Genomic DNA, 15137 nt, shown 5'->3' on the forward strand with positions numbered 1-15137 from the left:
TCACAGGTAACCAGCAATTAATTTGTGCCCCAAATAAAATGATCTCTAAGGGAGAGGGGGGAGGGGTGGGAGTGGGGGAAGTAGTAATAGACTGAGAGTGACTGCTCTGCCAGAAATGACATTCTACCCAACAGTAAATGACTGAACAACTGCAGTGGCACAGCCTGACTCACTAGCATTTCAAAGAACTTTGAGCAACAAATCTCTGCCAAAGCCCTGTTGTCTCACAGCTCTTACAGGCACATGACTGAGATGAGTCCAACAGATCCTGCAGCAGTCTGAAATCCATGGCTAGACATTTAGATTGGACCCTATTGACTAGAGAGTGCCAACGTTTCTGAGATTCAAACATCTTTTAACTGCAACTTCACAAGGATGGTTGAATGACATGTTGGCTGCATCCCACTAGAATAATGAAAAGAGACCTTTTCAAAGTCAGAAAATGGCCCCCTCCCCCAATCCAGCTTTTATAAATGTAATTTCTATCACTGCTATAAATATTACGAGATGAAGTCATGACTCGGTGTTGTCATTGACGCCATTTCACCCAGAGTAGTTGTAAGCTTTCTGCATTATGTATGTATCCTAGATTTTGAGATTTATGTAAAGTTCAGAATCAAATTGTTTCTCTAATGTGATAAAAAAACAAGTAGCAGTTTTAAGTTTCATAAAAAAGTAAAAGTACTAAATTATGTAAGAACCGTGCATTCTAGTACATTTTCCAATTTTTGTTATGCAGGCAGTAACAAATATTGATTATTACAAGGAAGAGTTTTAATAAATGTCAATACTATGCCTAGTTAGGTTTGATAAAGTAAGAAGTAATAACTGTGAACATTTTTAGGACTAGCTCAAGGAGGACTACCTTCCGAAAGAAGTTTTTCAATGTTTCCTTTCAAGTGTAACAAAGGCTTAGCACAGATTTGCAATAGCCATTGTCAGATATGAAACGGGAGATTTATATACTAGTCCTGAAAGATCCAGAGCTTGCCTTCAGCATGACACATCACTGTCACAGTGCAGAGCTGCACAGACACAACTCAAGCATGGCTGCCATCCCAACGACACCTAAAGAAAGGGAAGGATTTGGGTGCTCTGTATGTGGCTGCTGGCATTTGGGGATGACAAAACCAGTTACCGCTTTTTGCAGCTCCTGGGCTTGCTGCAGGGCAGCCAGGGCAGAAGCTGGTCAGACAGCACAGCCCTTTTAAAGGGGAATGGGAAATTGCCATGCAACTCAGCTACAGATGCAACCACAGAAATGTCTCACAGGAACTCAGTAGCTGCAGCAAAGGTGCTTTAAACCAAAATAGTTTTTTTCCACACCAGCAAATAACACAAGCAATTGTATGACACTTCTCTTTTTGTGGTATACAATGAACAAGAAAACAGGCACAATGTAAAAAAATCTTTAAGGATTTTCCCTAGTTTCTCCCCTCCTGAACAGATTCATAACTTCTTTAGAAGAGAGGAGATTTTAAGAAGTCAGGTCTGATAGGATGAAGTTCCATCCATGTGTATCACTGGAAACAGGGTGGTATTTGATGCTGCCCTATTTTAGCACCTCTGCCACCAGGGACCTTAGGCGTTGTTTCCCCCTGCCCCTAACCTTTATCTCATACTGCAGCAAAGCCAGCAGAGAATTACTAAAATAAGTTGAAAGTCAGTCCATCTTAGCAATAATACAGACACAAGAAAATGCAAGAAAATAATGACTGTGCATCAACATGACTTGGATATTAAAAGTATCTTTTTGTAAGGACAGAACAATTACTTTCACGTCTCTCTCTCTCTCCACTTTAACATGATATAAATTAACAGAAGATCCCAAAGCATGTCTACAGAAAGTGTCCTGTGATTCACATTAAAACTAAAGCAAAATACAGGGTTTTTTTCATTTTTAATCTAAAAGGGATCCAGCATTTCACAGTGAAAGAATACTGCACTTCTAGCTGATCAGCACAGAAAATCGCTGTGAATAATGAACTTAATTATTGTTGCCTGCTTGCTTGTCTTGTTACGCTGGACACTAAGGACTCTAGACTGAATTTTGTGCAAATGCACATCTCTTTTTATGCCTGTGAATTTTCTGCATGGTAGATTTAATACATCAACTGAGCTCCCCTTAGCAAACTAAAGCAGATAGTACAAGATCACATACCAAGAGTCAAGCATGGTATTGCTGGCAGAAGCCAGAACATAATTTCAAAATGCTAGCAATGAAATAACATTTAAAATACATGAAAGAACTGTGCAGCAGTGCTGTGGGTGGGATATCTGTAGTTACTATTCAACATTAGGCCTTCAGGAATAATTTGGTCCAGATGAGAATTTTGGTTTTGTATTTAAAAAATAAGTTAAGAAAAGGAAGTAAGAACAGTGATAGTGGGTATTTTCAATAGCCTGAGAAAGACAGAGAATCATAAAAAATAGGTCTGGAGGGGTCTTTATGAGGTCATTTGTTCCCTCCTCCTACCCTAAAGCAGGATCAGCAATACTTAAATTTGTCCTGACAGACGTTTTCTACCCTTTTCTTGAAAATATCCAGTGAAGTGATTTCTCTTGGCAATCCACTCCTACACGTAACTATCATTACCATTAGGAAATTTTTCCTAACATATACACTGTGTATGTCCTTGCAGTCTAAGGCAGTATTTCTTCTCCTGTCCCCACTGGACATTATTAACTTCCTTTCTGAGGCAGCCTTTTAAGTAGGTAGGCAGAAGTAGGGCTAAAAATAAACAAGACCAGTTTTGCACACAGGCATGCAGGTTGGCTGTGTAAAAAACTATACCCTGAAAGAGATGGCTGAAAACCACATCTCGGTTCAGTGATTATAATTGTTTCTTAAAGCAAACCCTGGAAGTGCCCCTTACAGCAATAAACCTTGCTTTTTAAATCAGACAATGGGATGGACTTGAATTCATCGAAGTAATTTGCTGCAAAATGAATAAATGTTTAGAGAATTTTACTGAAAGAAGTTAAAAAGTTAGAAATCCTCCCTTTCATCTGTAGCTATGTTTAACATAAAGCTAGATATTATGCAAAGTTGGGGCAGATGACTAAATAGAGGGCAAGGGGTCATGTATCTAGTGATTTCAGCAGGTCAGACAATAATCTAAATGAGGTTGCAGCTTTTAGTTAACAAACTATCAACTTCCAAAACTCTCCTCCAGTATTACCAAAGAATCGCACTTTGACTAGCAAAGTTGAAGTGTTTTTTTTTTGGCTGATGTTTTTTCATGTGTAAGTTAATTGTAACAGTTTAATTGCATTAAATTTCAGCAAGTAAAAGTACAAGTGAGACAACAACAGTAGTATAGGTCACATATCACAACACAATTCTGATTTCTTATCTTAGAGAAACAAAAAATACTATTATTTACACAAAGGTGACAATAGCAGCATAACAGGGCATAAGGGCTCATGGAGCTAGGTGTGGCTTGACACAAGGGTAAATTTTATGATAGGATAAGCGATGTCTGCTAGCAGTGAGACTGTAATAGCTCAGGTATCTCAATTCCACTGCAAGACAAACTGGTGAGGATCATTCTATTCCATGATTCTATCACAGAAGTAGAGAGGAGGGGTGCCTGTCCAACCTATGTACTATGCAGTGAACTGTAAGAATGCTTTTTCTCCACAGAGGATTGTGCAGTGAGATAAGTGGGTTCATTTCTGTGCTGCGAAGTATACATACCTTTGTGTGAGGGCACACAAAGCCCAGAAGGGAAGCTGCAATGGGGCACAAGCTTTCTCACATAACCATCAGTGACGTTAAGCATTAACTGACTGAACATGCTTTATATATCCATCACTGGAAAGCTGCAACTGTTTTGAAAACCCCAAGATCTAAGTTCCTTTAATAAATCAATATCCTCTGCTCCTTAAGTATCATGTACACAAAACAGATGTCAGCTGCCATAAAGAAACCAAATATATGACCAGCTACTGCCTCAAAAGAAATGTATTTTTTATTGTCTTGCCTTTCAAATTTTCTTCTGACTTACAACTTATTCACTGAACTTAATCATACCTGATATATGAGCCTGAAAAGTGAGAAACCTGTCCAACAGTTTCTCCCTAGCTTTCAGAGAGAAGAGAGAAGGGATTAGAGTAATATAAAGCTAAGTAATATATCACGCATCAGTGACTGCAGGCTGGGCCAAGCCAACAATTGTTCCAGAATACTATTCCTTCATCTGCACGTCCAAAGCTCAGAGTGATGCTCTATTCTCTTTCATGGGAAATTCAAAAACCTCACTCTTCAAGCAAACAAACAAACAACACCTAAGGAAAATGGAAACAATAGTTTCAGTAGCTAAAGATTTGATGAAAATGAAAGAGACTGTAACATGAAACAGGGAAACACTGTACTGGAAGCATACTGTAAAACACAAATAAAAGATTAATCAATCTTATTGCTTTTGTACTAATTAGGAAAATCATTGTTCCCTAATTGGAAGTCACTCAACAAGAAAAAGAAATTAACAAGCTTCCCTGCATATGTCTAAAAATACTCACCAGAAGGAAGATGAGGTATTGCATCACCTTGTATCTTCCCTCTCCCTTCCCCCTATCTGTGATCTGGTCCAGTGAAGTTAAAGGGACATTTTCATTAATTTTAGCAGAAAGAGGACAAAAAAGTATGCTTTTGTTTAAATGACACCTTTATTTTTTCCTGGAGATCTTTCGGAGCATGTTTTCGTAATACAGAAAAACCTTAAAGTAAAGGACCTTATTCCTAAGACCAAGATGGCTTTCATACCTAAAGATGTATGCTAGTGCAATGTAAGGATATCAGCCTCAACTGCTCAAATGCCAGAAGAGTCTAGCCAGTCTGTGAGGCTACAATTATCCTGACATCCCTTATCATTTACTTCAGTGCAGATATTTCCCAAGAACAACATTTCAGAAAAGCTGAGAAAGCGGGAGAACCATCTCCAGAGTTTATATTGTTCCACAGTTTTCTGAGAGCTGCATATTTCAGTTTGGTGACTGATGAAGATTCGTACATACACAAACAAACGTGTGTTTCATCACTATAGGAAAATCAAAGCTATAATGATCTCCAGTTTTGCACTTAATGTTTACAACATCCTTGCCATGTGATATTTAATTTGCTGTGTCTTTATTGTAAAAAGGTTTTGGACCTTTGCTCATCCTTTCATTCACATCAGTCCCAGTGACATGTTTGAAAACAGACAGTATGCAATTTTGCCATTAATTTCACCATTAATGCCCCATAGAAGTGCTCAATCCAGGTGGGATGCGGCTTTGATCAAGCTGGTCTAGTGGAAGGTGTCCCTGCCCACAGCAAGGGGGTTGAAACTACACGATTTTTAAGTTCCCTTCCAACCCAAACTATTCTGTGATTCTATGATTCTATGATTAATCCGCTCAATGCAGATGATGCACTTTACCTTCCTAACAGTCTATATGGATGTGCCCATGTGTGCATATCACTTTTCTCCTGATCACCACAAGTTACCACCAGACAAAACTGTTTGGGAGCTTTGCAGACTAAAGGAACTATTTTGATCATAATTTCTTTAACTTTTGCAAGGATTAGGGGATTTCTATCTGAATCACGCAATGTAACAATGGGATAGTTGGATTTTTTTGGCAAGTCACCCTACCAGAGCGGCTCCTGCAACTCTGTTAAGCTTTGATTTGTAATATAGGTTGACCCTAGCTTGAAGGCTTGTCTGCCATGAACTGATCTGGTCAATTCTCAGACAGGTGATGGAATGTTGGAATTCAGGAGAGATAAATCAGATCTACCTCCTTCTTCTTGCTTTTGTCACTATTGTTAAGTTTCCTGCCAGATTCTGCCATGTAATTGAGCTTGATTGTTTACTGTGATTTTATAGAATATTGAGAAAAATGGCACAGAGTTTTCCAAAACAATATTATCTTTAGATTCCCATAAATATACAAGTAGAAAGTACTTATGCTATTTCTGTTAGCACATAAAATATATAAGCCTGGGTGTACACAAATAACATGCATATCTTTTGAGATATTATTGTTGGAATGTCCCTGATAAAGTTAGGAACTGATTGCAAGTATTACTCACCTATGCAATAAATGACAGGAATACATGCAGCTATGATGAGAATATCTTGAAAATAAAGATTTTTAAAGAAAAAACCTAATTTCTGTTCTCCTTTCTCTTCTTTTTACATGAATTACACCAGTGCATCTCCAAAGTATCAAGATCATTGAAACTGTCAATACACTGGTAATCAGAGAGAATAACTCTGAAAAAGATTTATATAATCAAATATGAGTTCAAAGGTACAATACTGCAACTGCATATACCCCAAAATCCATGTAAAATGTCCACAAATGGAATACTGTACTTCAGCACTGTAATATTTTAGGAAAAATAAAAATAGAACTGCAGAAGACTGAAGTGGCTGAGCCCCCAAAGTAGAAGTAATATTGAGTTAGGAGCCATAATCTGAACCTGTATTTTAAGCAATGAGTGTGGATGTAGTGAGAAGAGGAAAGGGATAGAACGAAGTAGGAAAGTTATGGTAACAGGATCTTAGACCTCTTATCCTCCACAGACATTTTCAGTCCTTTCCACATTCCTCATCTTTCAGGCTGAGAAAATGCTGCCATCAAGTAATATCTTGTGCTGACTCACCAGCTACTTCGCCCACTTCAAGAGACTGCAAGGGACAGCTGCAGATCATTCTCTGCCTTGTCCAGAGAGATCTTCATAACGTTTGCTGGAACTTCATATCTTCCAGACTTCATTCTCTCTAGCAAACTTAGTTAAAGCTGGCCAACAAGTTCAAAAGTTACTGGGAGGTGGAGGTGACAGGTCGGTGTGTGGACAGGCAATGTAATTGCATACTTTTTTCCCCAATGAAAATCAGGCTAAACATAACCAGGGAACATATAGATAGTGAAGGAATATGTCCTGAACCAAGCTGAGCTGGAAATGTCAGTTATCTGTTGTCTGCACCTTCTTTAGAAGTTATCTAACCTATTTTCCATCTGCTTATAAGTGCAAGATAAACTTTTGCCACTTTTCAGGAATGGGCAAGAAAACACCAGATATTTTTTTGTTTGTTTTCCAGCTGGGTCAGTTTATCTGGACTGTGAAAGATTAACCAAGAGGATACTGCCAGCAAAGACTGAAAAAGCTGCTTACTTCCTGGTAGAATAATGAGAGTGCAGCAGCGGAGGTGTGCATTACAAGATCACAACAAGATGTGCTTTGTTCAGAATGGTACCACAGCATTTGACACATGTGCTGTAACCACATGGAAACCATGGCATGGGAGGAATGTTGTAGGAGGGAGATTGTAAGGTATAGCAAGAAAAATACCTCAGCAAAAACAGGAAAATAAATTTGCATTACGTAAAGGAGATATGACACAGTTGTGCTGTTCAAAAATTAGTCCTTATATAAAAAGAAACATTGGCAATAATGAAAATCCTGCCTTAGAACAGTAGGCGCATGAGCAATTGTAGGTAGGTGGGAGGAACAGCGTGGGTTGTGAGACCAATATTAGACTTAAAGTTCTCAGAGAGGAAAAGTCCCATAAGATGAAAAATCCTTTCAAAAACAGTGAAAGCAAAGGGGAACTTGTTTTTAAGTTGTTTGCTCTGCCAAAGATGAAAGTGAAGCCAACTAAAGCCTGCATATAGAAAACAGAACAGCAGAAAGAAGTGCAGGAGATTCCTGACAATTACTACTGAAGAATCACCACTTTCGAAGGTGCCTTGTTCTTCAGTGACAGAAAATAACATAATTAGAGGAGTGAAATACCACTCAGCTTTAAGGTGTTAATAGTGTCCCACAAGGACAGCTAGGAAGTCCACTAGTGTCACTAAAAGGCTGCTTGCTGACGAGAGTGGCTGTTGGCTCATTTCCACAAAGCTCTTATTCAGGTGCAAATTGAACTCAAGTCAATAGTAAGCCAAGGAAATAATTTGTTATCACACATTACACAATTGCTTGACGACCTATATTCAGTGAGTTAGGGGCCCTAATTTAGACTCTGGCTGACATGCCAGAGAAACTCTATCACAACTCACTCTCAGAGTAATCAAGGTAGCCCTGGGATGAACAAGCAATGTCATGGTCAAGGTCAATTCATGCAACTAAGGAAGTATGAAGAAGTCTGCAAAAAAGACTGAGCTTAACAGAAGCCTTCAATTCCCAGAGCAAGTACTTGGCTAGTTCTCACCAAAAAAACCCCAAATTATGATGGTCAGCAGAAAAGAATAAAAGCAATGCATAACTATGTATTATACAATTTGTCTCTGAAAGTGGAAAGGTTCCCGAGGAAGAAATATTTCTACAAAGTATCACCATGGATTAAAACAAATACTTTTACTCCATCCCAATTCTTAATGAAAAGTCATTAAAAAAGAAAAGTTATCTCATATTTTGTCCTCTTTCGTGTTTTACTACCATTTATCATTTTCTCCTTCCTTCCCCTACCCAGTGATTTACATTCTACTTCTGCATAGCTTCAAAATGTACATGAATTTTACAGAGCACAGCTTAAAATCAAGCACATTCCTAAGAGCTTTCCCAAATAGGAAGGAATTAAAAAATATATATAAAATGAAGTATTTGCACAAGCACTTTGATGAATAACAATGACTTCAAAGCCAAACTCAAAAAGCTTCTTCTGCCAAAGCTCTCTGATCTAACATCCTCTGTGGGTGAACAATGACATGCAGGACTTTTTATTTTCAATAATAATTCGATATTCTTTTGAAAATCATATTTTTACAGAGAACAGGAATGACCAAGAGCAAATAAACTCACTGTGATAGATTGTACTTCACATATATATTACAGAACTATGGAACATATGTTTCTGAAGTCTCAGAAAGAATAAACTCTGTGCCTGACAGTGTGTCCATGCATAAAGCGTGGCTTTATGGAATTTGTGATGGTACATAACATTCATGTTCACCTTGCAGAGGATGTAATAACTGATCTCAGAGGAGGAGTTTTGGCTCAGGAAAGGATGCGGTAAATTCTGCTGGATGATGAGAGGAATCATTGGATCCCTTGAGCAAGCACCATCTAGCTTATGAAAATCCCTGTAGAAAATGAGACTGCTCTCTCCTTTGGACACTGATGGAAAGACAGAACAGAAACAATTTGTGGCTTCCCCAGAGACAAAGTCAAGCAGGCTGTTATGGGGAGCTGCAATAAGTCTGTTTTTGTTTTTTTTTTTTCTGCTGGTCTATTCATCACTGATGTCAAGACCATGACATTCTTAACAAGGATCAAACGCTTCTTTCTAAAATCTATTTTTCAGATAAGATATCTGGGAAAAAATGGGGTAGAGAAGGACAAGGAAGGAAGGAAGGAGAGGAAATTAATGAGGGTAATGCATAAGGAGTCTTCTGTCACTAATCACACGTACTAGAAGAGAGATACAGAGACTTTTTTTTTTTATTCATTTTAAAACTACAGCCTTAGGCAAGTTATACTAAAATCAAGTTATTTTTGGTTCTGTGAACTATGATTCACTATTATAGCTATGAATTTTGCAGAAGACAGACAGAAACAACTGTTGATTTAAATTCACACTACTTTCTCTTATGGATATAATTTATTCTTTTGCTGTAGGGGACCTCTCAATTTTAGAATCATTTAGAATACAACACTAAAACCAAAATTATCCATTTGTGTAACTTTCATGAGAATTTAGGTGGCTCTTTTAAAAGGCCCAAATAAAAACAACACAAACTGACATTTAAAAACAAAGAAAAAAAAAAGAAACAATAATTCCTCTTCCATAAATGATTTGCTCCTTCTCCCCCCAGTTTTGGTTCTATTTCTCCACAAAATACAGGGCAATTCTGAGTGAAGTAAAGGGTGGAAACGATGGATTTGCTTATTTTCAGACATTGTTCTTTTCAATTAAATGTCAGATGTTCTTTGTTGAGTTGCAAAGACTATTTTAGCGCTAATTTCACATGTTGAATATAAATAAATACACAATCATGCAAAGCTTTTGCAGGGCAAAACTATAATTCAGGAAAATATTTAAAGAACAGATCTATTGTACATACCTGAATACTCACTTAACACTGAAAGGCTGAAATACTTTGCAAATTCAAAGCACAGGTAGTAGGGTCTCTCTTCAGAATAACATTGAAATACATTCCTAAATCTACTCTTGTTCAGAAAAAAAAAATCCCAACCGAAAATAAGCATGACCAAACATTCTTATTTAAATACTTTTCTTAACTGGTACCCAGAAGCAAAGAATAGAAACAAATAGCAACAGAAACTGCACGTCTTAATGAAGAACTCTATATGACGTAGTAGAGCACTGACTTACTTGAGGGTGGTGAGCTCTGTGAGGGACGGCTGGGTGGCCTTGAGATAACTCTCTCTCCGTGCAGCGATCTTTGGAGATGGCTTTGGACTTGTGTCTGAGTCTCCACTGTCATCATCCCCCATGGCTTTGATGTAACTGCCACTACGCATTCGTCGGCAGGGAATCTCATCATCTTTACCTCGTGGAGTGTATCCAGTCCATTCATCTTGAGGGACCTAAAGTGATAAGCACAATTCTCTTGTTAATACATCCCTCCCTGATGTAATTGCACAGAAAGATTTGAATGTGCTAAGCAACAACAGAGCCATAACAAAACCTCTCATGGCCAAGGGCCTATTCTTAATCCCATCTGGCCATGGGTTGTTGCTTGTAGTGGAGGCCCACTTCTCCCCCTGAAGAGTCACAAGCATCTCTGGAGTTCGTTATTTTCCACGACTTATTTGGGAAGTTCTAGCTAATGTGCTGACACAGAAGCCTCAGTTAGGTCTGATACTGGGCTGGACAAACCTGTTTCTTTAGTGGTTTTCATTAGAAGCATTTGCAAACCAGATCAGGGTATTTTTGGTTTAGCTTAACAAATCAAACACCTCTGGTGAGGCAGAAAAAATTAAATACAAATCTCTATAGCATAGTCTTTTCAGACAGAGTGTGCAATGCTACACAGACCAGGATGACTTTGGTTCAAGATAGATTAATGGAGCTATGCACTAATCATCACAAAAGTAGGTTTGCAAGTGTGAAATTATACTATTATTGCTTCTACAGCATAATTAGCACCACTGAACACCTGCCAGCTTGCAGGGATCCTCCTTTTGAATTATGTTAGCCTGAACGTCTGAGTCATACAACTCTATTCCCTTCTTTTTCTTCTTGATGTACACCATTTCTCTTGAAGTAAGTGCTATCTGTTCCTTGCACCAGAAATCTGGACCACTGGGAATGTGCGTTCATGAGATTTTGGAACATAGCAAGAGGACAGCTCAAGAGCACGGTGCTCTTGCCCACTCATCCTGTCCTCTCCTCTGCTTTTGGAGCTTCTGGTCATTGTAAACCAACACCTTTCTCCTTCATGTAACAGCAGAAACAACATGCGGTGGAGAAGGGTCCTTGAAGGAGTTGTCTGAAAGTTATTTTTCAGAAAGCATATTTTTCTAACAAAGGTGAAACTGCAAAAACGCTGTTTAGTTACACATATTTTGTGTTTGATTTAAATAAAAGTAGTTGTGAACTTTCAGTTTGCTACTTTTCTGATTTTTAGTGAATCACTCTCCACAGCAAGCTGTAGCTACGATGCTCAACCCCCCCTACAAGCCATATTAAGAAAGGAGTCTCATATCTAAGTTGCTAAAATTTTTCCTGCAGTGTATGAATAATAGAATCTACAAGGATAATCACAGAGTGCCTCTTTCCTATGGAAATTTTGTTCTTCAACAACATCTATCTTCTGCTGAATATCTTGTGTATCCATTGCTTCACAGACTACAGCCATAGTATTTACATGCCAGCTTGTTTAGAGAACCAAAACTGAAACACTGGATTGTTTGCTAACAGCTTAGCTGTTGATTCCCACTGCAAACTTAACCTAAGTCCAGATGTTTTAAGGCCTTTCAAACGTTACTGTCAATGTAGGTCAAATTTTTATGGCATTTTATCCATCTACACTGATATAAACTGTAATCCAAAAAGCCACTGGGCTACACAAATGAAATGAAGACATTTAATGGTCCTAAGCATTCATGGACTTATTGATAATCATAATTAATTAAAGAAACTATTCATAAACTATGTCACTGTTTTGTTTCCTGCTGATTTCAAACCCAAGACCTTGCCAACTTTCTTCTTTCATTTACTCTTCTTTTTACTGCATCATGATTTAGGTCCTTCCTTGAACTTCATGGCTCAAACAAGTCACTTCCTCTTGTACTCAGTCTAAGCCCTCTCTCTTGGTTAAGTCTGGCCTTGGTAAACTCACTTGAAGCTTTGACATTTTCTTCAGAGGACTCAGGATTCAATCCTGGCATTGTATTCTACTTCATGTATCTATAGAAAGTAATTGAAGAAATACACTTAAAACACTTAAAATCTTCTTCTAGAAAAGGTTAGGACTCTAAGAACTGCAGTATTACAGACTGAGAGTAATAACAGAACCCACTGAATATAGGACTCTGACAAATTTCTGTGTGCAATAAAAACCAAATGAACGAACAAACAAGCAAACAAAAAGCAGTTCCAATTCCATGGTTTCTAAGTTTATGCTTAGACCTCAGATCTGGAAAATTAATGCTTTCTTGGTGTGTATACATCTGTATACAAATGAAGATAGTATTTGGTAGTGGGTTTGATGCCATTTGTGACATAGAAGAGTATGGGGAATTTTATACTCCTCCTGTAGCCATTTATGACAGCCAGCGGATAATTTTTTTTTCATCTTTTATTCTTGCAATGTCTCTAGGCCAACAGCACCATCAAGCAGTGGAAATACAATTCTATATTCATACCACTTCTCACATATATTTTGGAACCTACAGCTCCTGCTTCTCAGCTGTAAAACCTCAACTTTTCAAATCACTGACGTACAAAAAAGAAAACACATGCTTAGTAAAATCAAGCTCTGATGACATTTTGATGACATGCTCAGGCCTTTGGTCAGGAGTTTAATACCTGCAATAGTGTATTTCCAATAAGTTTTCAGGCAGATACTAGACAGCTAAGTCACATTATGTAGGGAATCTGTAAATTCTCTGAGGACATGCACTATAATCTGTTTAATATTTTATTTGTTATACTTTAACTAGTTCAAGATCAGTGCTTTTTCTCGTGAAAATAAATCAGTGAATTAATCTTTCATGCACTAAATAGGATATGTTAGTATAATATTAAAGTTGGTGTCTTTGAGAAAAAAAGTTGTTAAAGTTACAATGCTCATACAGCACCCATAGTTCAGTCAAGTTGAACACTTGTGGCTTGATGAAATAACAGACATACTGTCAGATGTAATGCTGTAGTTTATAGGTGACAAGTGATGAGCTATAGTTGCTGTAGGTACCATAACCCTGGAATTCTTAAGTTCTGTTATGAGTAAGTCCATACATATGTACAATATCTTTTTTATCCCAAAACTCCTCAAAATAATTTAGATACAATAGGCTAGGTTTTGAAAGCTGGTTGCCATGAATTTTGCACAAAACTTCCTATTTATTCACACAAACACTGTGCGCCATGATACGCTTTGAATGCATTGTTCTAGCCTCACTACGTAAGATGTGATTGGAAGAAAGTTTCCAGTTTGAGCTCTGCTCTGTCTGTGAAGTGAGCAACCACTGAAAACCAGCATGCTAACTTTTTAGCAGCTCTTCCACCTTTTAAACACTCTAGAAGAAATAGGAAGCTGAACTGGTCACATACACACCAGGAACAAAGCAGTCTCAGGGAGTGCCACAAACCTACTGGGTGTTTTTTGTACTGGAAGTTACTTTCATGCCCAAACCCAAAGGAAATAATATAAATGTAATCCAAGTTCCACTACCATATTATGGTTTTAAGGGTAAACCTTGTACAAGCCAAAGAGAAAAGGATGTCTACGGTTATGGTTAGAAAAAACATTCAGATTCAGAGAACTGACTAAAATATCTACCCAGATATGCTTCTAATTTCAGTTAACACGTTGAGGAAGTCAGAGTGCTTGTACAAATTCTCTTGACTGCCTAGACATAGCTGAAGTGGAAGAACGTAATGGATATTTGTTAAAAGGCTATTTTAGTTAAACAATTTTACCAGTTTTCTTGCAGATATTTAAGGGAGAGAGAGTGGGACTCTCTCTTTTTTTTTTTTTCTCTCCTTTTCCTTTTCAGTAAGGTTTCAGTATTTAAGAGAATAGTAGGGAAAGAAATTTGGGTCCAGTTCCCTTTTATCTTATTTCATTTTTACAAGAGTCATAAACCCTGATTTCAGAAATTGGAGTAGGAGAGATCAGTAAGACATCATGTAACTTGTAGAGAGCAATTGCAGAACTACTTTAGAAGTAGTAGATTTTTGCTTTGGCTATTAACAGTTATAATACTTTTCATGAAAGGATCTCAGGGCACTGTCTGTATTATTTGAGTAAGACAAACAAGTCTTAGGGCTTAGCATTTCCTTTCATTGTACCTATTTTGCTGTTTAAAAAATATAGCCAGATACAATAATGTCAACATTTTAATATTTCTGTGCCTACAGTCAAATACCTCAAGCAATATCTACTAAAAGAAGTGACCTGATTTTCAGAGAGCTTTCTCTGGTTCCTAAAAGAAATGGCTGAAACAACTCATGCAGACAATGCAATTTACTGTCACATACAGTGCTTCATATCATGGGAAAAAAATGAAACATAAAGCCTTCTCAAAACCACAAACTGTGAAAATAAAATTGATCGCATTATTTTATGCATTCATTTTCTATACATGTGATACTAAACACTCTGCAGTGTTTCCTTCTATTGATTTGGAAAATGCTGGGAAAAAGGTCTATGTGAACCTCCATCTCTTTTATTTTTTTCAGTCAGGAGGTCTGCACAGGTTTTCCCCACAGGCTCTTACTTTGTTTGAATCACCACTATTATGTCTTGCAGGGTCACGTACTATACTGCACTCAAGTGCATATGTACAGTATCTGCTACCTTAGAGGATTAATGGCATTAAGATGGACATACCTGAGATAAAGCTGTTTCATGCTTTTAAGAAAATCATATTATCCAATAACCTTAGCAATACCATTGTAACAGTATCAGATCATCAGGCAGGAACATCACATGCCTGATTTTTTTTA

At 37.6% G+C, this 15137-nt stretch overlaps 1 protein-coding gene across 7 annotated transcripts in view; it reads right to left on the minus strand.

Moving 5' to 3' along the window:
* DLGAP1 (DLG associated protein 1) overlaps positions 1-15137 on the minus strand; it is a 407231-nt gene that overhangs the window by 119419 nt on the left and 272675 nt on the right. For all 7 annotated transcript variants that reach the window (XM_061448756.1, XM_061448758.1, XM_061448757.1 and 4 more), the window contains one exon: positions 10335-10549. In XM_061448756.1, coding sequence (XP_061304740.1) covers positions 10335-10549 — 215 coding nt within the window. The remainder of the gene's footprint in view (positions 1-10334; positions 10550-15137) is intronic.

This window comes from Pezoporus flaviventris, unplaced genomic scaffold, assembly GCF_033815535.1.
Source record: "Pezoporus flaviventris isolate CSIRO_AGI_PZ_B2104156 unplaced genomic scaffold, CSIRO_AGI_Pfla_v1 ptg000007l, whole genome shotgun sequence".
In the NCBI taxonomy this organism is placed as follows: domain Eukaryota; kingdom Metazoa; phylum Chordata; class Aves; order Psittaciformes; family Psittacidae; genus Pezoporus; species Pezoporus flaviventris.